Genomic DNA, 26480 nt, shown 5'->3' with positions numbered 1-26480 from the left:
GTAATAAAACAATTGTTTCTTCCCATATGTAACAATTATAGACTATGGTAAATCAGAATAATACTACACTATTCGAAATCTAATCATTGCTCTGTGTATCGTCTCGTATTCTATTATCTATATTTGACATAGTTTGGTAAGCAAGATATTATATATTTGTCAGTACAGCAGAATAATAATAACGTATACTCCAGGAAACAATTATGATTTAGGAGTAGTGCCATTGACATTTGAAACAGTGTTTGAATCGATAAAGAACGTAAGGATCTGAAAATCTTGTAAGGAGTGTTCATTAACAACAAGTAGGATACCAATCATGAATTCATATTGAGCCTGTCCTGCTTTGAGATAGCAAATGAAGTGATCAATGATCTGTTTTCAGAGCAAGGGGAGGCATTGAAGATATCTGATGAGAACAAAAGAGTAAGTAAATTCAAATGTATAGAGACGAGTTATTAATTATCCATGTATATAGCGAGGAGCGTATGTCATGTCATTGAGGGAGCAGATCATTACTTCACCCATGGAGGCTTTACAGTACATAAAGAGAGCAGAGGGTAAGTTCTTGACACAATGCGAGTATTATGTGGCATACTAATAATCACACGGACACGAAGCTAATAGATATTTGTTAACAAACAACTACGATATTCACCACAGTAGAGCTCACACGTTCATTCAGCTCGTAAGTTTGAAAATGCCATCATATCAAGTATCCAAATCTAACAGTACCTTTGATAGGCTGTTGAAAAGAGAGAAAAGCACACTCTATCAGCCAAAGCAGCATCTGTTAGTAATGTCAGTGTCATCAGCAGTACAAGCAGCAGCACAAGTAGCTCTTCTCGTAGAACAAGAGTGCCTCAAAAGAAGCGAAACAGTGTTCAGATATCATACTTGGTAAGAAACTTTGACTGACATATAGTTTCCCTTAATCTGACCTGTTCTTGCAGTACCTGATTGATATGGCAAGTAACGATAAATCGATATTTCAAACACTTAAAAGCCCCATCAACAAAAGCTGTCTAGCATTTGAAGCGGTGGTATACAACCTATCTGAAGCAGGAAAGAGGTAATACACAGAGGGTGCTAGATTGCATACGTACTCATATAACTACAGTGCAGGACATCCACTGCCACCTTATCATGACTCTAAACTCACGCGACTGCTACAGCCAACATTCATGGGACAACATCATGTCGTCTCGATATGTACTGTGGACATGGAATCTGCTTCTCAGGATGAGATACCGACATTGGACATATTAAGCTTTGCGTCGCGTATCAAGCGTATCCCAGTATCTCCTAAAACGTGCGAGGTAGGATTGGCATTTGTATAGATTTGTCGTATTATCCTAACAAGACAGTAAAGATCTCTGATGAACGGTCTCTTTTAATCAAATACGTGAACAACATTGCTTTTCTTACGTTAAAACTAGAAAAATTGGATCGGGATCAAGCTGAATCATCGACAGATCTATCAAGCATACGATCTGTGCTCCAGCAGCGGTAGGTCGAGTTGCAAAAACAACATATCATGTAGACTAAATCAAGGAAACAGCTTGTACAATGCCTCGCGGTTTATTTTGTCCTCTCAATCTGTTATTTTGAGTCATACGTCGCTCGTGGAAGATGAACACGAGGACCCTTGGAGAGTCATTTCACAGTTACGACAAGAGTTCGATACATTGGCAGCTGATAAAGACACTCAATTGGGCCAGCTCAAGTCTGTCATGGAGGAAACAAGAAGCTTGCCTGATGAAATTGCTCAACTAGAAGCAGAATTAAACATCACAAGAGCAGAACTCCAGGTGACGCAGCTACTAGTAAACGAGGCATCCTCTTCGAGTAATTTACGTTATGCAAAATAAAAGCATTGCCGTCAATTATAGAATTTTCAACACGTTCGAATTGACACCATGGTTTCAAATATTGGTAGAAATAGATATATGATTTATTGGTTTGGTGAATATATATACTGCATATGATGAAAAGATAAAGGAATAATAGAATGAAGTGAATCTAAAGTTTTCTGGGGGGGTTTTTTTTTTGCTAGTTTAAGAGGATTGATCCTTTTTAGCTTTAGCAATAGCTAACAAGTCATTGTATTCGCCCGAGCGAAGACACATTTGCTGGAATATACTACCATCTGTAGTCATCAAATCATAGGGAGTATCAAATTCCTTAACTTCGCCTTGATCCAGGACCAGAATACGATCGTAATCAGCAACAGTACGGATACGATGAGCGATACACAGCAGAGCAGAGTCCACAAATTCAGTGCGAATGGTTTGTTGAATCTTGTAGTCAGTATCAAAGTCGACGGATGAAGTAGCTTCGTCCAAGATGATCAGTGCTGACTTCTTGACAAGCGCACGAGCCAAAGCAATCAATTGTCTTTGGCCTTGAGACCAGTTGTTGCCGTTTTCAGTGACCACTGAATCCAACGTGATTTGATTCTCGGCATCTTGTTGTTCATTGTTGGCTTCGTCAATCAAGTGAGAACGTTTTAAGGCGGCCCAAAGCTCGATATCGTTGTGCTGATCAAATGGATCTAAGTTACTACGAAGCGTGCCAGAGAAAAGAACAGGGTCTTGAGGGATAATGGTCAAGCGAGAACGAAGCACATCAAGACCAATTTTGTGGATATCAACACCATCAATCTTGATGGAGCCGCTGGTGGGGTCCATGAAGCGGAAGATGGAGAGAGCCAGTGTTGATTTGCCTGAGCCAGTGCGACCCACAATACCAATCTTTTCACGAGGGTTCACCTTGAACGAGACATTGCGAAGCACAGGAGGGTTCTCGGGAGCATACTGCATCACCAAGTCGCTCACCTCGATAGAGCCATGCTCAGGCCAGCTAGGACTAGGTTCAGTTTCAGCAATCTCAGTGGGTGGCTCCTCTTCCACGTCAAGATATTCATGCACACGTTCAATGGCATTCATGTTCATTTCGTTAAGAGCATACTGACGTACAACCCACAATACGTGGTGAGTAAACATCAATGAGTAACTGAGCGACAGACCAGCAAGTCCAGGATCAACCCAATCACGAGCAAGCACCAATACAAAACCAGTACAGAAGCCAACAAAAGCACCGAGCACATCCACACGGCAATGAAGCCAGCGATTAGTAGCCCACATCCACAAGAAGGGTCGATTGTTGCTGTCAATTTTGTTGTGGTTCTCATTGATGAATCTGAATTGGGATCCAAAGGCTCGAATTGTGGCAACACCATTGACACTCTCATTGAATTGGACGTAGATGGGACTACGACTAACCGAATTCAAGCGCTTGAGATCACGCGATGTTTGGAGATAGTAGGAACCAATAGCAAAGAACATGATGGCAATGCCTACACCGGGGATCAAGAAGGCGGGTGTCACTGTAGACACCAAGATGATGACACAGAGCGTAGCTACAACGGAATACAGCAAGAACGAGAGAGCAGGAGCTGTTTCTTGGTCGATGGTTGCCAGATCAGACGAGAAGCGATTGACAATTCTGCCCAAGGGAGTGACATCGTAGAAACGAACCTTGGCACGCAAAATGCGGTTCAACAGCTCACTGTGAATACGACGAGATGCTTTCAACGAGCCAGTAAACAAGATAAAGGTACGAAGCGAGGTCATGAACAGAGCAACAACACCCATCAAAAAGTAGACACCCAAATAGTATCTGACATCCACAGGTCCCTCCGAGTTCTTAATGGCATCCAAGGCATTGTAGATGGGAGCAGTGTAAGCGTTCATCAAGTTGGTTTGGCCCAAGATGGAGAAGGCAGAGTTATGGGCAGAAAAAGCACCGACAGTAGGGTTAGCAGAGGTCTGGTTGCTGTGGTGGTTTTCGTGGCCATAGGCAGCAGACCACACCTTGATCCAGTAATCTTGAGCCAGAACACAGGCTTGAGCAGTGGCAAAGAGAATCATGACAGAAAACCAAAACTTGACGCCACCAGAGGCATTGATATACGTCTTGTATACGTCCCAGGTGACACCACCTTCAGCGCGCTCTTCGTCTTGCGTCAACTTGCCACCAGCAGCCGTCTTCTTGTTGATGTTCTTGGGAACAACAGGAATGGGGCCTTCCACAGCAGCTTCTTCAGCAGTGACGGCCTCGGCTTCCTCAGATTGCGACAGTTCATCACCCAAAACACCAGACTTCAACATGGCTTTTGGAGAGCCAGCATCGACCACTTGACCGTCTTTCAAAGCGACAACGTAGCTAGCACCAGGAAGACACAGACCCACATGATGCGTGACCAAGATGATTGTGCGATGCTTCATCAATTCACCCGTCAAACAATGCTCGTACAAATGCTTGGCAGTGTGAGCATCTACAGCACTGAGACAATCGTCCAAAATAACAGTATTAGCCTGCGAGTAGACAGCACGAGCAATCGCCACTCTTTGCTTTTGACCACCACTCAAGGTGATGCCCTTTTCTCCTACTTCAGTAGCATCTCCAAACTCCAAAATGTCCAAATCACGGGTCAATGCAGTCATGTATAAGACAGATTCGTAGCGCTCCTCATCATAAGGCAAGCCAAACAAGATGTTGTCACGAATACTACAGTTTTGCAACCACGCCGTTTGAGCAACGTAGGCAATGCCAGAGACGGCACCGCCAAGGGGGCTGGACCTGGTGGGAATAATGCGAGGCAGGATAGCTTGGCCAGAGAGACAGTAGGTTTCACCCAGCAAGCTGGCCAACAGAGTCGTCTTGCCAGAACCAGTAGGGCCACAGACAATAGACAGCTTGCCAATGGGGAAACTCAGGTTGAGATTTTTAATAGAGGGCTTGTTGTAGCTATCACGATGGCTGTCCCAGCTGAAAGTAGCATTCTCCACAAAACCAAGAGCGACGCCATGACGAGCAGCTTCCGTGTTTCTTTGCACAGGAAGTTCGACTTCATCTTCGTCCAAAAACTTCTCTACACGCTTGACAGAGACGTGTGCTTGGATAAGGAATGTCATCAACAGAGGGAACTCATCAAGGGCACCGCGGAAGGTGTTGAACAAGGCCAAAGCAGTAAAAGCAACGGACGCAGTCAAAGAGTATTCTTGGGTATAAACGTAAAAAGTGGCGACCATGATCAGGATGGGGATAAAGAACCATGCATTGACCATCCACATAAACATCATCAAGCGAGATTTGATGGCGCTCAATTCGTTTTCTCTGGCTTGAATGATGCGTTTCTTGAACTCGCTTTCCCAAGCAAAGAACTTGACGATACGAATAGCAGATAAGAGCTCGTTCATTAGCTTGAGGCGCTTATCAGTAGCAGACATGACAGAGGCATGCAGCGTTTCAAATTGCGTGCCGACATAGTAAGTGACAGGTTGACAGCAGATCATCACAAGGACACCCCAGAGAGCAGCATTGCCTAAAAGCTTGTACAAACCCCAGATACTGACGACGATTTGAAGAGGGTAGCAGTAGATGTAAAAGATGTAGGCCATGATTTCAGCTACCTTTTGAGCATCTACCGACAGCAGATTGTTGACGTTGCCCTTGGTGTCCTTCTTGTCCTTGGTGTCATCCGTCTCTTCCTTGCTGACGTCGGTGGATCCACTTTCATCACGACGACGAAGCGACTTGGAGAATACTTCGCCAATGATAATGGATTGAATACGGATACCAATGGTACGACCAATGTACAGACCCTGCTGGAGTAGAAGAGATTGAGCCGAGTTGGTGATGAATAAACCAAAGACATACAAAAAGGCAGTAATGGCAGGTTCACCCTTGGGATCTTCAATGTATTTGATGATCAAGTTCAAAAAGAAGGGAGGGCCAAAAATGAGAATAGACCAACCCAAGCAGTACAAGGCTTGGTAGAACAATTCCCAACGGAACGTCTTGAGGATAGTGGCGGATACATTGGTGCTTGTCTTGTGCTTGTTGAAATCAGACAGAGTGTATTTGGCTCTGTTGTTGGGTGGCAGCTCAAGCAAATCCTTATCATCGAGTGTGCGTCTGTAGCCCTCCTTCATCATGACATCGACCCAGCTGAACATGAATTGGGAATACAAGGAGGCCCAATTTTCACCCGACATGACTCTGCCCTGAAATGATACAATTTAGATAAGCCTTGCTTACGCACACACACACACACACACACACACACACACACACACACACTAATTACGTACCTCTTCAGTGATGACCGGCTTTGTAGGAGCCAAGCGAGTCTCATTAATAACAATGATAAGCAGTGCCAGATCAATAGCACCCGTCCAGAAGGATAACGAATATCCCATACCTGCGCTCACACCCAAGATATAATAAGATCTCATATCAATGACAGTAACAAGGAAATCAATCAAATACAACAAATTGAGCTGATGACAGATCTTGTTGGCTAATTTGCTGGGAGTTGCTGATAAGCAGATAATGACAATTGACATGACGGAGGAGAATGCCTACAAAGATCCATTAATGCCATTGTTCTCTCTGTATCACACACACACACACACACACAGAACACAACTCACCCAAAAAATGACACGCATACCATACGCATGTAATATATCAGATTTGCTTCCTTCGTTGGGAGAGTACTGATATTTGTGCTCCATGATCTGTTGCATGGCACATGCAAACAAGCCCAGCTGCGCCAAAGAAAGGATCAGTCTAGACCAGTTATAGATGGTCCAGCGAGATGCTTTGATTTCGACATCCATGGTGATAGTGGCATCTGATGCAGCGTCGCTTGCTGAGACTGTTCCAGCAGTTGTATTTGCTGTTGTAGAGCCATAGTGTTGATTGGCAGTGGTCTTCAAGAGAGGTGTGTACCCAGCAGATGTTGATTGGTAATGCTTGATGGCTGCTTTGGTGATGACGACCATTGACCATACCAGTACTGCCAAGAGAAATGCACCATCAATGACACTGTGTCTCCATGTTAGCTCATTTGCCCTACTTTCCAGATCCATTTGCTCTCAACTTACTTTTCTCTAAAACAAGGCGCAAAATCACTGTCTATCCACGGTTGCTAATTACATTTTGGCATTGGATGAGCATGCGCACAAGGACAACAGCAAGCTAATCAACAAGCACTTACCGATAAACTGCAATGATCCTTGACCATAATTTTCTAATGTATAGTAGATGAAAAAGAGACACAAAAAAAAAAAAAAAAAAAAAAAAAAAAAAAAAAAAAAAAAAGAGATGGATCTTGTTTTATAAACCACCAGCGAATTGAAGCAGAGACAGAAACATTTTTTTTTCAATTGTTGCTACACATTCCATTTTGGATCGTTATTTCCCTAAAAAGTAGAAGGTACTTTTTTTTTTTTCAAGCGGGTGTTCGGTCAAAAGATGTATCTTGCTAATTTAAGGTTTGCTTTCTGTTTGTTGCTTGATGAAATGATATAAACACTGTGTGCATTGACCATGCATTTTAACTGGTATTTCAAGCAAACGTAATGCGTCTGATGACTGTAAACGCAATCCATCTTTGTTACTAGTCTACTGCGGCATATTGACGTCCAATTCTCAGGGGGGTAACATCAATTCATCCCAACTGACTGTGAAAAAGGTAATTCCTGTTAATTTCCTTGTGATACCTACAAGAAAGGATGGGATTGTTCGTGTTGGATAGGCGGAATCAAATCAAATGGCGACATCTCTTGAAGTAGAATGGATACACAAATCATGGTAGATGCAAATGATGTATAGGTCGCACTCTTAAAATGTCACATTATTATCAGAACAGAACACAAACAAGATTCTAGGTTTGTCCACAGATTAGATTTGTACCGTCTGCGATGATTTTATTTTTGGGGGGGCCAATGAAGAGCTATGGATGCTACATTAAGGTTTCGCAAGTGGACACAATTTTTCGATCAGTTGCTACTTACAGGGACATTGGAAATACAAGCAACACGCTTCATGTCTTGAGAGATCATCCATTTGTCATTTACATTCATTTGGCGATTAGGTAAACTAGATTGCTTATATACATTATCCTCATTAATATCCAATTAAGACGCACATGGCTACTAGAAAGAGTGGTAGTGCATTTATGGTGCAGATGAACGCTTATCAAAGTACCACATTCATCAACTCAAGTGGAGTCGTTTTGATCATATCCGTGTTCGAGTCTTGATAATAAACTATTAATCGATATACATTGTTGCGATGGTACTGTCATCTCATCAGAGGTTACTCGTCCTTACAGTTTCAATAGCTAGTTGCCATAATGCGGCTATTTCTGACTCGATGAGCAATGCAAAGCCAAAATGCCAATTGACGACTCTCTTTAAAAAAGCTTCGTAAAGCTGTTTAAATTGAGTGGTTTTACTAACTAATTCGTTCAGAAAACGAGACAAAGAACAGATATAGATTCTGGTAGACTTTTATTCCGCTGGATATATGAAAAGTAACGGATCAAAGGCTTTCTATGCATTGCCAACCCATTTCTTTCCAACTTTCAATGATGTTTTTAGTTTCTTTATTGTTCTTGTAGAATCGCTATAAAAATGAAACGCTTTTGACTGTCACGCAATACGATATTTAACGTTAGTTAATTTTGTTGTTTTACATAAGAAGCATAACATTTTCAATTGTATCAACAGCGTGTCAAATACCCTACTAATTGCATGAGAATCGGCTTGTTGTATTAGTTGATCCGCAGCCATCTAAATACCATATTGGCATGACAATTGGTTTCTTTTCTGTAATGTTTTTGCATTAAACGATGGATTTTTGTCCTGAACATTCATTTACATCATGTTGATATTATTCATTGGTATATGAGCATCATGGCACGCAAAGAGTTTTAAGCTGATACGCTGACATATCAGCCTTATCAAAGACGAAAAATGTTCCCATTGAGAACATCGACACTCCTAAAGACCTACTACTACAAACTATAACCCAGTTGATGTTCTCATGAGCACACCCTGAATGCTTCCATACGAGGATATCAGTGTTCTGTGAGTACATCAGTTAGGACGTAGTGGACCTACTATTGAATATAAAATACAACAACATTGTCATTTTTTTGCAATATTTTGCTATAGGATCATGATACTTTTTGAGCTATTGAATCAATAATATTTAAAAACTTCTTGATCCTAGATGATCCAAATCTTTAAATAGGAAAGCACTTTTATACATCCAAAATTTGATATAATAAGATAACACGTAACAACCAATGAAGTCAAAACATGTTGGAAATCAACCATAAACGACGTATAATTGGCGAGACAGTTGATATTGGGTGGGGGGGGGGGAATATGGTTCCTAGTATACTGCTGTACTCATTATACTATATGACATTATAATAGCTTAGAATAATAAATTCACTGGGCATCCGTCATACAGTTTCATGTAAGGCATAGCAAATCAAATAATACTTGCACGCTATTACCTTACTTTTGTACAAAGGAGAATTTGAAATGTATCTGTTTGGATACCCTTTTATTACAAAAACAATATAGTGTTAAATGACAGATCAATAGAAGATCAACTAACTAAAACCCTTCGGTGCTTCATCCTCCGAGCCAATCAAATTGCTTGAAAACTCCGCTGACCTAAAAAAAAAATTGCGAGGGTTTCCCCCGGTTTTGATGTGAGGCAAAATTTTAAGCGCCGCTATAGTAGCAATATAGCCGCTGCTATCATCAAACTTCCCCCAGGTGCTAGAGCATGCCTTACTTACACCACCTAGCTTTAAATTCAGGCATTGAGACCTTTAATCATCACTAAAGTAAGTAGCGATAACCAAATGGAGGCAGCCTATCTACCTCCTAGCCTCGGATAAAGTCTTGTTGAGCTTCAGGGATAGGCACATCCACACAACGTAAAGAGGTATGCTTCAAAAGAAACATAATAATAAAAAAAGAAGCGAACACAATAATACTATAGAAGTATAGTAGTATATGTATTATGCAAAAGAAAAAAAGAATGCTCACACGAAGTGAGCCAAAGGAAAGTATGTTATGAATAAAACATTAAAAATGTTCACGTTATTATATTCTTGTTATTGCAACAAAAATATATACATGAGCAATGTGCATGATAACAGTCTGATGATGTAAAAGAACACAAATGCGCACAATTGCAGGAGCAACAGTAGCAGCAGTATAAGTGTTGTAATACAACATGAAGACCAATGTTGTTTTCATGTGAAGCGACAGAGGCAACACAAACAACAATCCACGGCTATATAACATAGTATCACAAGAAGGGTAATACAATTATATAGTAGTGTGTCATGCTTGTTGTTCGTAAATACGAAGCATCAACATTGCAAGTATTTGTTGAGCTGATCATATCACAGCCAGCAAAAAAGAAAGAAAAGGCAATAAAGCAAACAGCATGAATGCATTATCGCGGGAAAGGAAGCAGTAGTACAAACGTTCAAAGAAGTTTATATCATTGCGACCGCAAGAAAAAAAAAAGACACTTACCACTTCTTACCACAGCATCACGACCAGAGACAGACCAGAGAACCAGCATACATCAAAGACAACAGACCACAGGATAAGCAAACACCAGAGAAGAACCACCGAAGCAACGATATACCATCAAAGCAGCCACCGCCAAATGTGCAGCCAGTGCACAGCAAAAGATTAAAAATAAGCCCCTAGTAGAGTTTTCCCAAGTATAACCACGGTATAAAACGCGTTAACATTGTATCTTACGTCTATTGCATAACTGTCAATTATACTTGCTTCAATTCTATTCACAAAGGTAGCGTTGTTTCATGAGTAGAGAGCTTGCGATGTATAGTATATATATATATAAATATATATAAACGAAAAAAGGAAAAAATGCTAATAAAAGGTTGAGGCTAAAAGACGTCACTTTTATCAATGTACCGCAAGGGAAGCACTAGAATTTGATAGCTTGCTACAAGGCAGCAAAGCAAGATATGAATTAGCAATTTTCACCATGAGTTTCGCCAACACCTTACCTATTAATCTGTTACATGTAATTAAGAGGTTATATTTGACAAAGGTAGCGAATTTACGTTTGAATTGAGCTACATTCTAAAAAAAAGGCGCTATTTTAAACTATCAATAGCCCAACCTCCATAATACTCAAAATGAGGATTCATGGATTTCTGAAATCGCTCAGCCTTAATATCATGCGATTCTGAAAGTAACATTGCTTTCCAGCTAAATAAAACTTGGAGTAGAATTTAAAGGAAAATCTAATGATACCAATTTTAAGTGTTTTGGCCGACGTTATTAGGCTGATTTTTGATAGAATGGTTTTTGCAATTTTTTGGCTGTTTTTGACAGATCACCAGGTTTCTGTTATCAGAGCTTTACTTGCAAAACTTATCATAGTGTAGAACAGACAAGAACCTATCGAACAAGCCCTGATTCACACCTCTAGTATGGTTCTATCACGAGATATCGCCAATTTTGTACCTCGAGAGAAATTGCTATCCAGATTTTTGCCTTGCTATCACAGGCAAATTTTCCATAAAAATCGATGATTTTGCAAGATTACATTTTTTTTGTCATATCTCAGGAAAGGCGTGTCGTATTTGAATAATACAAAAACCATTGAATAGCTCTACATTAGATCTACTTTTATGTAAAAAGTTTAAATTACAAATATACGCTCCCTTCATGATTTTACTTAAAAACTCTGTATTTTACGATCTTTAGGCAAAAACGTTGTCGAACAGTTCCAAATAGAATTATATTAGCCACGGAACTTGGTACAGAACTGAAATGCGCATCGAATAATACCACACATAGATAATGTTATGTATCTTGTACACAAATAAGCTTATTTTTCGTCTGTCTTGGAGATTCTCTAAGGGAGGCGTATGTATCGAATCTGCATTACTTTATCATCTATACTGTTCTTCAACGTGTAGACCAAAAAGAAGGAACTATCGTTTAAGGCGTAGATCAAGGAAAAAGACTATTGTTTAAAGCCTTACATTTAAAGCGGTACCATCAGTTTTAATAGATGAGCTACACTACCGAAAAGGTCAGCTCCAGCCAAACTGTCGAAAATGGATCGCTCAAAGGTAGCATTTGCTACAGTGGCGCATATAACTTTTCTTTTGTGCACCAGCATTTGTCAGCACTAGTCCATGCATGTGTCCTGTGTTTATTTTATAAACTTGAGTACCGTATAAGTGTTTCCGTGCTGTTGTCAATGAAGAAGAATGTGCTTTTGCCACTATCAACTCCAATCTTCGGGGGGAGGGGGGTTGAAAACTCCATTTTGGAAGAAAAGTGTGGAATACATTCACTATGATCTGCATTCCGACAGTTCATCCAGTTACCAGATTTAGATATAAACTGTATGTACACTGGATTAGATGTACGATATCGATTTACACTATAAAAAGATATGGACTTCAGATACGCTAGTGTTTAGAATAACGAAATATAGACAGAGTAAATACAATTAGAACTGAATATATTTATTATGTTATTCCAAGATTGAATAGGGATCAAAACTAGTGTAGATATCAAAGGTATTTATAGTTATTTGACAGTGCCGCAGCAATAGGACCTTGATCTTGAATGCGGGATAATTGTATAAGCCTTGAACTAGTTAACGAGGGTGTGCTGTATAAGAACTCATGAACCACCAGTCAAGGATAAACAACAAAGATGATCCAGGATAGAATGTTCTTCCTAATAGCTTTTACGGAAGAACATTTGTCGGAATTGAAACCCACTTCCAGGGACGAAAGGCCATAGGCTACCACTCTCCAGGAACCAAAATATAGATTAGCCATTTGATGGCACCACTTATGTTCCTTCGTGCTGCTGGAATAAAGACCTCTCACTTCTACTATGCATCTCAGCTCATTCTCAGATCCTCTTATGTAATATACAATGCCTAATACATTTGCCTCTCAGAGATAATCTATATCCTAAACAGCTAGTACTGTAAGACTCATACTATATAAGATATAGGCTGCTATAGATGGCACCACGGACATGAATGGCTCTATAGACTTATACTTGTATTCCGACATTGACTACGGATGTTTGCCATATCTGGATAGGCACCAAGATTAATGCAATATGAGCTTGTTGCTCTAGATGTGCACTTTATGATCCACGCTATAAGACACATGCTTATATCCGTGATACTAGCTATATATACGTTGCATCCTAAATGAGTCAGACTTCTGAAGTGAAAAAGGTTATTGCATTACACTATTAAAGCGGTGTGTAATGTCAGTGAATGCTCTTTCATCAAAGGTGCTAGGATAATTATTTTGTCTACTGTCGCTCATGTCAGTAAGCTTTTCTTTCAGGGGTTTAATCTTCATGTACGCCTTGCCTACTATCTGCTTGTCTATCTTCTCCTTCTGGTCCAGTATGATAACATATCTCTAGATGCAGACATTGACCTCCTGCCAAATTTCTACGGCAAGTTCATCTATTCAGGGATATAATGATCCTGCCCAAGGTGTCCAGTTCTATAGAGATTGATTGCGTCAGATGCTATGTGTGGACTTGCTCAGTGCTATTCAACAGACACTACACAGTATCCATAAGAACTGTCTGTAGATTCCACCCTAGTTGCAAAGGTACTTCTGATATGCATGCAATTTGCAATGCTGGTACGTACACATTTATGCGTGTCTATGAAACAGTTGTTTGTACACATCTTTGGCCAAGTCGAGTTGATGACGCCCAGCGCCATGGTAAGTTTAGTAAGGCTGAATTCCTCCGTAATCGTATGATGACTTTTGTTACACAGGTATAGGAAAATGTAAAACTTTTTGTTATGAAAAGCGTTGTTGCAAAATTGAAGGGAAGGATACTAAGCACTACATTTGCTTCTATCTCTATGGAAAATGATAATTGAGAGTTGCTTCACTTTTGGTGATGTCTCAAATTAACTGTAGAATACACGAGGAAAAGTAGCATCTCATTCTGCCATGCTTTATTGACGCGTATTGCTATGAAAAAAGATTCTAGACCACGATTCTTTTAAGGCAAATGCAGGTATAAAAGTGAATTCATGCAGTAGATTTTATTTCTTTACCTTTTGCTCTCGTTTAAATAATTATTGCTAAAATGTTATTACGCTCTGGCTACGAATACAGTGTAAGTACCATGACACAAGACAACTACCGCGAAGCAATATTTCGTACTGACATATAAGCATTCATGCCTAGTTCTCTGCTCCTACCTCTACCACTAGCATCCGCAGCAGTAGAAAGAGAAAGTCGGCAGATGATGAGTTGGATGAGCGACCTTTGAAGAGACAGGATACTACTCTTGTCCTTCAAGGGAAGCCATCTATCTCCTCTCATCTTACTCCTCCAGTTGCACCTCCCTCCTCTTCCAATCCGCCTCTACCTTCTTCTTCTTTATCCGAATTACCTTCAGTGGGGGATGGAAGCAACTCTTTCAATGATACAGTTCCTGTGGAGGAAGAGTCTGCTGGCAACGAGAGGGGTTCTCGGCGGGTACGTTTCCACAAAGACGTGGTTACGTACCTGTTTGAGGCTGATGATGAGCCTTGTAGAGCGGCAGACCACAAGTATGTTGATTACCTTGATTACATCTAATGTTTGCCAATCTCAAGGTTCATCATTCTCTTTCTACTGTCTTTCCCTTTTCTTCTTTTCCGCAAGTAACAACAACAACAACAACAACAACAAACTTGTTGATCAAAAAGCTGCTCAAGATGTATCCATTCTGGTAAGAGAGAAAATTTAATGCACAAAGTCAAACCTATCTTACAGCTGCTTAACAAAGGGAACGACAATTATCACTGTGCCTGGGCCATCGTAACAAATACCAGCAGATTAACTAGAAACGCGATCCAGTCAAGGTACCATCGCTGTAGATAGCGGTAATAGCATTATAACAGACACAGATAAGTAAGTCAACGTGAGATGATATATAACAACAACGGCAATAGCAAAGCAGCTGACTGACCCTCTTCTATCAACTTTTAATAAAGCATCGACAACCATGTATATTAAATAGCCATTTATTGCAAGCCATGATGCACAATCATCAACTGTCACAGCCAAAGTATGAAAAGGGAATCAATCTTCAATTCATTTGCGAATACAGCATACAGCTCGCTCAGCACGTTATCAAAAGCAAAGCTCACAAAAAAAAAAAAAAGATAGCACTGGCAGTAGTTTGAAAGACATTCTCAAGTTCAAGCACGATATCTGGCGCCTTCAAAATATGTTTCAGCCTCTGAAAAAGTATTGATACGACTCTCTCAGCACTTCTGTGACTCTAGCATTATCATCGACAGCTTCGAAATAGGCAACTTGGGCCTGATGAAGACGTTATGGAACTATTTTACAAGCATTAGCAACGACGACACACTTGAATTTTTATAAAACGAAGCATTGAACAAGTCCCCATACGGCAACAATATGCAAAAGAAGTTGGTAGATTGTCTGCAAAAGATTCTGAGTCGATTCGACACCTTTGAAGAAGTGACAACATTGGAATCCGCCCTCAATGACTCTTTAGAATACACAGCAGTGTATTATTATAAAGCCAACAAAGACGCATTTCAGAACAAACACAACATACAGCCGTTCTCTCAGTCTATCATTCTATCTTTTTGATCGTGTTTGGGTTTGTCGCGCTAAACAAGAGGAGAAATGTTGCTAGTATTGCCAATCGACAGTCTGATTCAGCCACCAAACACAAGGAAATGAAAGAGAAGTCGCTGCCTGCTGTCAAGTTTTAATATTCTGCCTCCTGCCATCTTCAAGTGTTCCAATATCAGTACCTTGTCAAGACTGTGTGAAATGTAAACTGACCTTCAAAACCTACGGTGCATTATGTACAAAAACTCTCTCATTGTGGCTAGCTCATGCCTGCTTGTATATATATACTGGCTCTTGAACTAAACTCTTTCTCTGGAACTGGCCATTTGCTTATTCCAGGTACACCATTTGGTTATCCTCGACTCACTAATCGCTAGCAAAACCTTCAGAATGCGTAGCAACATTCAGGATAAACATCTCAATGACAATGCAAATCAACAGCCTGTACTGGGTAGTATAGGGAAAAAAAGTGAGGATTATGCGCACACAAATGCTGGTATCTGCCGTCAAGATCATATACATGTTTGAAAGGTGGCCTATACTGCTTCAAATCGAATACACGGGAGAAAAAGGCACTGGAATGGGCTCTATCTTGTACGTTCAATCCAGCAGCATCACAGAAACACAAAAAATCAACCAGGGAACGATACAGAATCGAGAAGAATAGTTCGCAAGTAGTAGCTGATTATTCGAAAATGCATCAAACCAGGATCAAGATGATCAAACGCCTTCTTTAAGAGGTACTATGTATAATAAAATTATTTATTATGCAGCATCAAGGTAAATATCGCTCGTCAGACGCTTCTTACCCATAACTCACCTTTTGTTTCTACTTCTAGTTAAAATCAACAGAAGCAAAAAACATTACTATATACTTTGGAAAAATCTCTCTCTTGGTCTCATACTGCCTGAAAAGAACGACAACTGTGAACTGAATGTAAGTCATTCCTAAATAAACATTGCATACAATGTCAAGATGAAACTTACATGGTTATGTTTGTATGCTTAGACTAATGGACGGGTAATCATTGTGGATACCAACAAACTGAAGCGCTTTGACCCACTACAGAATACTCATTGCTGGCACTGGCATATTTCAAAGTAAATCAACACTTTTACAGAAGGCTTCAGTGGATGATTCACTATCGATGGTCTAAAACAGCTGGCACCTTTTGAATCGGTATTGTTCTTTGGCAAAGCATCCAAAGATGGGAGCTATATTACGTTACTCCATAAAATTAAGAATGATCACGGTGTAATCTCATCAAAATTTCAATTTTACAGAGGTGGAAAGCGCCAAAACCGTCAATTGACGGCAGAATCATCCAAAGCACCCTTGATTTGATAGCTACAAGCCCTCTGTCATGACCCATGCCAACTCGAAAATGATGTACTTATATTATTCGCATTTGTGTGATACCAAATCAAAAACCACTTTACAAATAAATTGCATACTTTTGCTTGGTTGCACATACGGGAGCTCAATAAGATACAGTGTTTCAGGCATCTAGCAAGCATGGCCAACTTCTTCTTCCGAGGAAGTCGTTGGTTTGGTTACCTGTGGTATTTTCCCACAAATGCATGCCTGCATGGGTGTGTTGTATTTTTCTCTCGAGGAAAGTATCGGGTCGAATTAATTTCAACATTTGGTAGTTGTTGGGATCTTGTGCTATACGACAGGAATTTTCTTTTGCAGTGTAATCATTAAGAGATGAATTCGGTTCTTTTTTTTCCCACATAGATGCGAAGCGCAATAGTCTAAGCCAGGGATCAGGAAGTGATTATGAAATCATATTACACTTGACTTCCATGTTTTATAGCATTTGTCATACTATTGATGCTATTTTAAGACTGAGAATGTTGAAATTCAAGCCAAAGGCGGGGAGCTAAGCAATGGCTGGGCAAGCGTAGCTTGATCAGTTCATGTGCAAATATTCAGAGCAATACACCGTATCATTTAGCGCATGAAAGTCATCCCACTTTAACAAAAAGATATAAGACAAACGAAACTATTGTATTTTACTGCCTTTTGCCATACACAGCTTTATAAACGCTGTAGAGGTTATTCGATTAAGGTCAAAAGGTCTGATTTTAGTATATATCAACCAATGTTCAGTGATCCAAGCATTGTATGCTATTCTAAAGAGGTCAATAATGTTATCTTTTCATATATGGTTGACTGTTGTACACCTATTGGGCACGGAAATGCGCTTTCGTCTTTCTAATAATTTTGGTAGCATCTATCGCCTTGATGATACAAACGACATCGATTTTGCTAGCAAGCAGCTAGCTGCGTGCAGAAAGCAATTCCGGCCCAGATGAATCTCTGCTCAAGATTGGTGAAATTTTGATCAAAATCGACTTGATTTATCTATTCTGCCAGATTCGACTATGTGATTTGCGATGATCATCCTATGCTTCTTTAAGCCTTCTTGGAGTGCTTTTCAAGACGCATCCAATGGTACCAAGTAAGGTAGATGTTGTTGTGCCAGAAGGGCTACAACTGTCTATAAAGATTAAGGTATTCTTGATGGGTAGATATGTCTGTGTTGTGCAACAACATGGACAAGCTATGATAAGTGAAGTGCATCTCAGCTATCTAAATACTGAGGTTCACCAGATGTGATAAGCGTTGTACAAGATAAATTGCTACTTTGGCATTCAGAACTTAGTATAAATAGAATAACTCTTGTCTTCATCAATAAATCTTTATTTTTTGTGTCTGATCTTATTCAAATAAGTCTTTTCTTGTTTTTATAATATCGAACATTTTTTATAAGCTACAAATAATAATCCTTTTATTCTTTGTGCTTAACAGATGTTTTGAATAAAGCTATTGAAGAATTTATGAAAATATGAGAAGAGGTTTCTGGTCAAAATGTCGAAATTTTACATATCAAAGTCCCACAAAGATAATTTTAGGGATTACGTTAGATCGATAGAAACATTTTGATGTAATACAAAGGCTCTTTCGTGTAACCATCACTACCCCTAAGGTGAAAATTACGCCACTGCTTAAATCACATCAAACACATTCCTACCACTACTGTTCCACTACCACCACGCGCAGATAGTTATATGACGCCTTATCTTGTAGAATAAAAAAAAGGAGAACAAGATACAATGAATGGATTAAGCTGATTGAGTTGGGAGATTTATAAAACATGGCGTTCGTTTATATAATGCATCATCTCTCAACAACAGCCCGCCATCCTATTATCTAACATTCAATTGCACCATTACTATTACTATTACTATTACTATTACTATTATTATTATTTTCTTTTTATCAACATTTGGCTCTAGCAAAATGCTACTTTCAATACTCTAGCACTAGTATTTCAAAACTTGAATTTATATAACCCAAATCTTGAAGCCAAAAATACTACTGTACTATGTCCAAAATCTTTGGTATGAGGTAAAAGAGAGCAACCCACGAAACTGAAGCTTGTAGGAAATTGATGATAAACAATGCATGTTTGCTGGGGCATTTGATACTGCTGGGAGAACCCTATGCCTAGTACATTGCTGTATAGCACACACTATTACACAAGCTTTTTTTTACTATAAAATAAATTTAAGATACATCCCTCATATGAAAGTGTTTAATGGATGCTAGATCAAATGGTTGCACCTTGTCTTGCCTTAGAATATATAAAAGAACTTAAATTGTAACAGTTTAGATACCCTTTTATTACAAAAACAATATAGTGTTAAATGACAGATCAATAGAAGATCAACTAACTAAAACCCTTCGGTGCTTCATCCTCCGAGCCAATCAAATTGCTTGAAAACTCCGCTGACCTAAAAAAAAAATTGCGAGGGTTTCCCCCGGTTTTGATGTGAGGCAAAATTTTAAGCGCCGCTATAGTAGCAATATAGCCGCTGCTATCATCAAACTTCCCCCAGGTGCTAGAGCATGCCTTACTTACACCACCTAGCTTTAAATTCAGGCATTGAGACCTTTAATCATCACTAAAGTAAGTAGCGATAACCAAATGGAGGCAGCCTATCTACCTCCTAGCCTCGGATAAAGTCTTGTTGAGCTTCAGGGATAGGCACATCCACACAACGTAAAGAGGTATGCTTCAAAAGAAACATAATAATAAAAAAAGAAGCGAATACAATAATACTATAGAAGTATAGTAGTATATGTATTATGCAAAAGAAAAAAAGAATGCTCACACGAAGTGAGCCAAAGGAAAGTATGTTATGAATAAAACATTAAAAATGTTCACGTTATTATATTCTTGTTATTGCAACAAAAATATATACATGAGCAATGTGCATGATAACAGTCTGATGATGTAAAAGAACACAAATGCGCACAATTGCAGGAGCAACAGTAGCAGCAGTATAAGTGTTGTAATACAACATGAAGACCAATGTTGTTTTCATGTGAAGCGACAGAGGCAACACAAACAACAATCCACGGCTATATAACATAGTATCACAAGAAGGGTAATACAATTATATAGTAGTGTGTCATGCTTGTTGTTCGTAAATACGAAGCATCAACATTGCAAGTATTTGTTGAGCTGATCATATCACAGCCAGCAAAAAAGAAAGAAAAGGCAATAAAGCAAACAGCATGAATGCATTATCGCGGGAAAGGAAGCAGTAGTACAAACGTTCAAAGAAGTTTATATCATTGCGACCGCAAGAAAAAAAAAAGACACTTACCACTTCTTACCACAGCATCACGACCAGAGACAGACCAGAGAACCAGCATACATCAAAGACAACAGACCACAGGATAAGCAAACACCAGAGAAGAACCACCGAAGCAACGATATACCATCAAAGCAGCCACCGCCAAATGTGCAGCCAGTGCACAGCAAAAGATTAAAAATAAGCCCCTAGTAGAGTTTTCCCAAGTATAACCACGGTATAAAACGCGTTAACATTGTATCTTACGTCTATTGCATAACTGTCAATTATACTTGCTTCAATTCTATTCACAAAGGTAGGGTTGTTTCATGAGTAGAGAGCTTGCGATGTATAGTATATATATATATATATATATAAACGAAAAAAGGAAAAAATGCTAATAAAAGGTTGAGGCTAAAAGACGTCACTTTTATCAATGTACCGCAAGGTAAGCACTAGAATTTGATAGCTTGCTACAAGGCAGCAAAGCAAGATATGAATTAGCAATTTTCACCATGAGTTTCGCCAACACCTTACCTATTAATCTGTTACATGTAATTAAGAGGTTATATTTGACAAGGGTAGCGAATTTACGTTTGAATTGAGCTACATTCTAAAAAAAAAAGGCGGTATTTTAAACTATCAATAGCCCAACCTCCATAATACTCAAAATGAGGATTCATGGATTTCTGAAATCGTTTAGCCTTAATATCATGCGACTCTGAAAATAAAATTGCTATAGTTTTTTGTCTTGCTACCACAGGCAGATTTTGGTGATTTTGCATAATACCTGCTGTGCCAGAAGGGCTACAACTGTCTATAAAAAAAGATTAAGTTATTCTTGATGGGTAGATATGTCTGTGTTGTGAAACAACATGGACAAGCTATAATAATTGAAGTGAATCTCAGCTATCTAAATGCTGAGGTTCACCAGACGTGATAAGCGTTGTACAAGATAAATTGCTACTTTGGCATTCAGAATTTAGTATAAATAGGATAACTCTTGTCTTCATCAAAAAATCTTTAGTTTTTTTTTGTGTCTGAACTTATTCAAATAAGTCTTTTCTTGTTTTTATAATATCGAACATTTTTTATAAGCTAAAAATAATAATCCTTTTATTCTTTGTGCTTAACAATAACCTTTTTTGGCCATATCTCGACAAATACTCACCGGATTTGCATAAAACAAAAACCATTCAATAGCTCTACATTATATCTATTATTTTATAAAAGTTTAAAGTACCAGATGTACGCTCCCTTCACGAATTCGCTCAAAACCTTATATTTCATGAGCTACAAGCAGGGGATATTCATTTTTTTTTCTATTTATCTATAATAACCATACCATCGTATAGAGAATCGAAAAAGAAATAGAAGCTACTAAGCTTGAAGCTCATGTTCACTTAGTAAGATCAACCGGTACGGCCTTTTGAAAATTGGCCATTTTTATCATCTCTCTTCATTACTCACTGACATTATCCTCAACAAGCCCAAATCTAACGTGCTCTAGTCAATCAAAGTACCCCCTACAACTTTTACTAGACATACAACCAACATTTATATAATATTCTATTGACTTTGACTAGTAGCATCTACTCAAAGCTTGCAATTTTCAAAAATCACAATTTCCTCAGCGGCAACTCATTCTATCTAAAATCCAATTGCACCATTGTTTAAAGGGCAAAAAACTGATATAAGAACATGCTACTTTCAAAGCTCGAATCAAAGCATGATTCAAAGATGGATAAAAGATACGGAAAAATAAGAAAGGAAAAATTCAAACTAAGGAAAGAAGTGGATATGATGAGGTTGTTTTATACTTTCGAGAGAGAAATTTTGGGGACAGTTTAATTTGCATGGCACAGGGAGAAAAAGTAGTGCTGGATTGTGTTGTCTAAAAAGAATTAACAGTTTACAGAAGCTAAGTTGGCAATTAACAAACTTCAGCATTCACATTTCATCGAATTACATACAGCAAGTATGATTTATTAAAACTCGCGAGATAACCGCTATTTTCATATTGAATGTTCACTGATTATCGCGAAATGGACGGAAGTTTGAATATGATGGTAATGAGCAGATATTGGAAAGCAGTAAAAGAGTAAACCTTGGATTATATGTGCACTACGGCACATCAAAACCAAATAACCTAAGCTTATACAACGCGAATTCGATTAAAAAGATGGATATACTGTGAAATATTGAATTACACATGGGCAGAGGCATTGAGTTTTCCATTTTGCAAATGCTGCAGTGGTGGAGAGCAGTATAACTAGATTATTCTCTGAAAGTGTTATTGAACTGACTACTGCTCAACGCAACGATCAATAATTATTCGCTTCTACTTTATTCATATGATAGAAAGGCTCTAAAATTTATACGAACATATGTTATTACAAAACAATTATATCATGAGCAACTCAATTTGCAGACACATCCACATCACTTCTGAACTGTCATTTATGGCGCCGTTGTAGACAATCAAACACAGAGATTCATTGAATACTAGACAATAGCTTGGGTACAAAAGATCAACGTCTTTTTCTCTCGTCCGAGTTTATTGTAGTTTAAACAGGAGGTGGAGGAGGAGGGCCCATTTGCCCCTTGTAATTTTCGTAGAGAATATCGAAAAACGTAGGATCGCACTAAGCACACAACACGTTAGACCATACTCCACAGCACAAACATACATCAAACTTACTTGGATCATATTCAACAGCTGTTGAATAAACTCAGGCTTAGACAGCATTGGTCTACCACCACCAAATCTCCTACCTACCTCAGGTCTCATCAACCCCATCACTTGTTGGGGCATCAGGGGCATTCCCATGGGAACGGATTGTTGCTGCTGCTGTTGCTGATGTTGTGGTGGTGGTGGAAGCGAGTGAGAAGGAGGTGGTGGTGGAAGTCCACCATGAAGAGCTTGTAATAAAGCACCTGGGTTTCTATTATTTGGAGACGCAACAGGTGACATGTTGACAAAAGGAGGGTAGAAAGGCTTTGTCAATTCACCATTAGCCATGACCCTTCTCTGTGGTGGTTCAGCCATATTCAAGTTGGCCATACTCTGGTTCGTACTATCGAAGAGCTCTTGTAAGCCATTGCCTGCTCTATCAGCGCTGTCTGATGTAGGTATCGCAAAATTAGGAGGTGTCTGATTCATCATGGGTGGCATAGGCGGGTGTTGCATGAATTGAGGTTGCTGAGGAGGTAATTGTTGTGGGATTGGAACTCGAAGTAGAGCTCGCTGCTTGTGTGGTTGTTGCTGTTGGACTTGAGGTTGAGATTTTTGAGGCTGTTGAGGATGAGGGGAAGATTTCTGTCCCAAGACACGCAATAGATCGTTACCAACGGATTGTAAAGGAGGGCTTGCAGTTGCTGATGGTGTGTTATTTGTGGCCATTTTCAACATTTGAAGGATATCCAACTTGGACTCCGTTGGTTTAGGCGGTTGTTGCTGCTGCTGTTGTTGTAATTGCTGTTGCTGTTGTTGGGTAGATGGTAATGCCTTAATACCCTCATGTAATCTAAAGCCCACTGTCAGCAACTATAACTGCTTTGTCTTCCATCTAGTTCAATGCTCACTTTAAAATCTTTGCTAAAATTCGTTCACGATCCTTTTTTTCAAACAGCCATAATGCACAGGCCTCACCTAGCAAATTGCACACGGTTTAGTATCGAAGCCAGCCCGTTTTCTCGGTTGGATGCTTACCTTCACTAGTTAGGTAAATAATGAATTCATCTGTCAGGTTGATTTCCTCAAAATCCGTCAAGTGCAACGAAAAGTTTTCTATAGAGAGTCTATTCAAAACGTATAAACCAAAGTAAGGTGCGCTTTTTCTAAGGTAACAAAATGATAAGTAATCATCAAAGTAAGCTCCATTTAATGCCTCGATCCACTTACCCTTGTGTTAAAAAGATGACACCTTCATAACCCAGTTTTTCCTGAGTGAGAGTGTTATTATACAGCGTACCGCTATGCCCACAAACTACTACTACTTTACCCAACTGGCCTTTTCAGTATCGAATTTGTATACCACAGCATGGGCAGACTGGTCCAGAATATCGCAAATATTGGCATCGTGTCTCTTTAGAACTTCCAAGTTGAGCTTTTTACGTGCAACAAGATCCATTTTTAATATAGATTATGTTTGTCTACAGGTTAAAAAAGAGGAAGAAAATACTCTTGTAAAACTGTACACGCATTTCAACTAATCCTACACCTCGTGACTCCATATTAATGCTTTCAAGGCTAACGTCTGCTGCTTGAATCTTATTATCCATTGCTTAAAGTTGTCAATAGATGGAGGAATGTAGTAAGAGGGTCTCATCTCTCATGAGTTAGTAGCCATAGATTCGATAGCAAGCTTATTGACGAATATCCGTGTTGTAAGTGCCAGAAAGATGATCTGCAATCTCATCTGCGATATCATCGATAGTTGTTTAGTCTTCAAAATAAATATCACCTTTGCGTAATTCAGAAACATGTAGGAATACCATGCTCTACTAAGTGAGATAGCTGCGTTTTTCAATTTAGCGTCGATGCCAACAGTTGTTGGCAGATGCAAAAGCGATCAGCATGTCAAGAAGCAGTATTCAGTATCCGCATTTCCAGAGCAATGTTCTTCCAAATGATTCTTGATTTACAGCTACAATACAAATGGCAGATGCTCATTTGGCATGCTGGTATACTTTGAAAGGCTGTATTTTGCTAGGCTCTAAAGTACTCAAAAGATATGCAATCAATACATAGATGTCTATCAATTGAAACTCATTGCTAATTGACGATGATAGCTTGCGAGACCGCTGTTTTGACAAATTAGAATTTTTTTGCTGCCAGTAGTGTGGTAATTCTGTTGAAATGGGCTTGAACGCAAGACTACGAAACCAAACGCTCTTTCACCTTTCTTTTTATATATAGAATAACAACAAATCATGGATATCGGAGGCTCATATGGACTTAGTGGCCCAAACATTACTATTAGAGAGCTCACAAAAGATCGCATCACATTCATTTTGAGCGATACCGACTTGAGGTATATTAAAGAGGTATACGTGTTTGAATTCACACTAATATCATTGATTAGTGTTGCAAACTCTCTTCGTCGAGTTATGATTGCTGAAGTCCCTACAGTTGGTAAAATACGACAGCTAACGGTGATTTCTAGACGGTATACTGATCATATATTCTTTGTTCTAGCTATTGATATGGTTGAAATTGAAACAAACACTACTGTCCTTGCTGATGAATTTTTAGCACATCGTCTTGGTATGGTTGCTATCGACAGTAGAGATGTGGACAAATTACGTTATACTAGAGTAAATTTTGGATTGATTTATTATGGCGACATCCACTTACAAGTATTCGTAGGATTGTACTTGCTCTCAATATTGTCCTGATTGTTCAGTAGAATTAACGCTTCACGTCAAATGCACGGATGACAGAACAAAAGATGTCACTACCAGAGATCTTACATCATCCAATCCTTCATTTATGCCAGTATTACAAGGTAGATTCAAGAATGCGCCTATTCTGTGTAAATTGTAACATGCTTCATTAGACAAGGATGATTCCGGCGTATTGTTGGTTAAATTGCGTAAAGGACATGAATTGAAATTGAAGTGTATTGCCAAAAAGGTATTGAAGGGTCTGTGCTGAAGATGATGATGGGATATTCATTGTATGAATAGGGTGTTGCAAAGGAACATGCTAAATGGAGTCCTGTCAGTGGTGTCTCCTTTGAATATGATCCATACAACAAATTAAGACACACTACATATTGGTTTGAAGAGACAGAGGATGAATGGTAAATAAGATCAAGGACGTTTCGAGACCAACACTATGCTAATTCGAATGGTACTAGGCCATTGAGTAAAAACGCACAATTCGAAACACCACCTGACAAAGATGCTCGTACGTAGATATTAAATTCATGCTATATGTGCCTAATTACTAATCTATTGATGCAGCCTTTGATTACAACGCTAAACCAGACAAATTTTATTTTGAAGCAGAGACTGTTGGATCATTAGCACCTGAGGAGGTTGTTACAATGGCAATGAAGACATTAGTAGATAAACTCGCTTATGTTCAAATGCAAATCCAAGAAGAGGTTGATACAAAGGAGCAAGATAATGCTAATGCTTGGAGCAACTATTAATAAAGATGTGGTTTTGAATCAAACATAATGAATTTAGGGTCCCTAGACACTTTCAAAGCCTCAAAAAGGAAAGAAGTTGATCTAACAAGTATGATAGACTGGCGTTATTGAATATAGAATGCAAGGAGAATGGC

The 26480-nt window shown here is 39.1% G+C and overlaps 5 protein-coding genes across 5 annotated transcripts; 3 read left to right on the top strand and 2 right to left on the bottom strand.

The window, feature by feature from the left end:
* Positions 1-490: 490 nt before the first annotated feature.
* ATC70_006333 (uncharacterized protein) lies at positions 491-1868 on the top strand (the record flags this gene model as incomplete). Its single annotated transcript, XM_064825609.1, has 7 exons — positions 491-557; positions 618-685; positions 742-897; positions 951-1069; positions 1118-1316; positions 1370-1506; positions 1559-1868. 7 exons carry the CDS (start codon positions 491-493, stop codon positions 1866-1868), a joined length of 1056 nt encoding a protein of 351 aa, XP_064676827.1.
* A 186-nt stretch (positions 1869-2054) lies between these two features.
* ATC70_006332 (uncharacterized protein) lies at positions 2055-7093 on the bottom strand (the record flags this gene model as incomplete). The annotated part of the gene is made up of 5 exons (XM_064825608.1): positions 2055-6068; positions 6156-6425; positions 6498-6894; positions 6954-6997; positions 7067-7093. 5 exons carry the CDS (start codon positions 7091-7093, stop codon positions 2055-2057), a joined length of 4752 nt encoding a protein of 1583 aa, XP_064676826.1.
* Positions 7094-14024: 6931 nt separating this feature from the next.
* Positions 14025-14521, top strand: ATC70_006331 (uncharacterized protein; the record flags this gene model as incomplete). The annotated part of the gene is made up of 2 exons (XM_064825607.1): positions 14025-14054; positions 14126-14521. 2 exons carry the CDS (start codon positions 14025-14027, stop codon positions 14519-14521), a joined length of 426 nt encoding a protein of 141 aa, XP_064676825.1.
* Positions 14522-22752: 8231 nt separating this feature from the next.
* ATC70_006330 (uncharacterized protein) lies at positions 22753-24318 on the bottom strand (the record flags this gene model as incomplete). Its single annotated transcript, XM_064825606.1, has 6 exons — positions 22753-22830; positions 22887-23712; positions 23771-23837; positions 23898-24025; positions 24090-24130; positions 24190-24318. 6 exons carry the CDS (start codon positions 24316-24318, stop codon positions 22753-22755), a joined length of 1269 nt encoding a protein of 422 aa, XP_064676824.1.
* Positions 24319-25120: 802 nt separating this feature from the next.
* On the top strand, positions 25121-26346 carry ATC70_006329 (uncharacterized protein; the record flags this gene model as incomplete). Its single annotated transcript, XM_064825605.1, has 8 exons — positions 25121-25221; positions 25273-25322; positions 25386-25504; positions 25557-25695; positions 25747-25823; positions 25877-25992; positions 26050-26099; positions 26156-26346. The coding sequence occupies 8 exons, from the start codon at positions 25121-25123 to the stop codon at positions 26344-26346; spliced, it is 843 nt and encodes a 280-aa protein (XP_064676823.1).
* Between the last annotated feature and the right edge of the window lie 134 nt (positions 26347-26480).

The sequence above is a fragment of the Mucor velutinosus genome (assembly GCF_035048745.1).
Source record: "Mucor velutinosus strain NIH1002 chromosome Unknown tig00001545, whole genome shotgun sequence".
In the NCBI taxonomy this organism is placed as follows: domain Eukaryota; kingdom Fungi; phylum Mucoromycota; class Mucoromycetes; order Mucorales; family Mucoraceae; genus Mucor; species Mucor velutinosus.
This window is presented reverse-complemented; position numbering and strand designations above follow the sequence as displayed.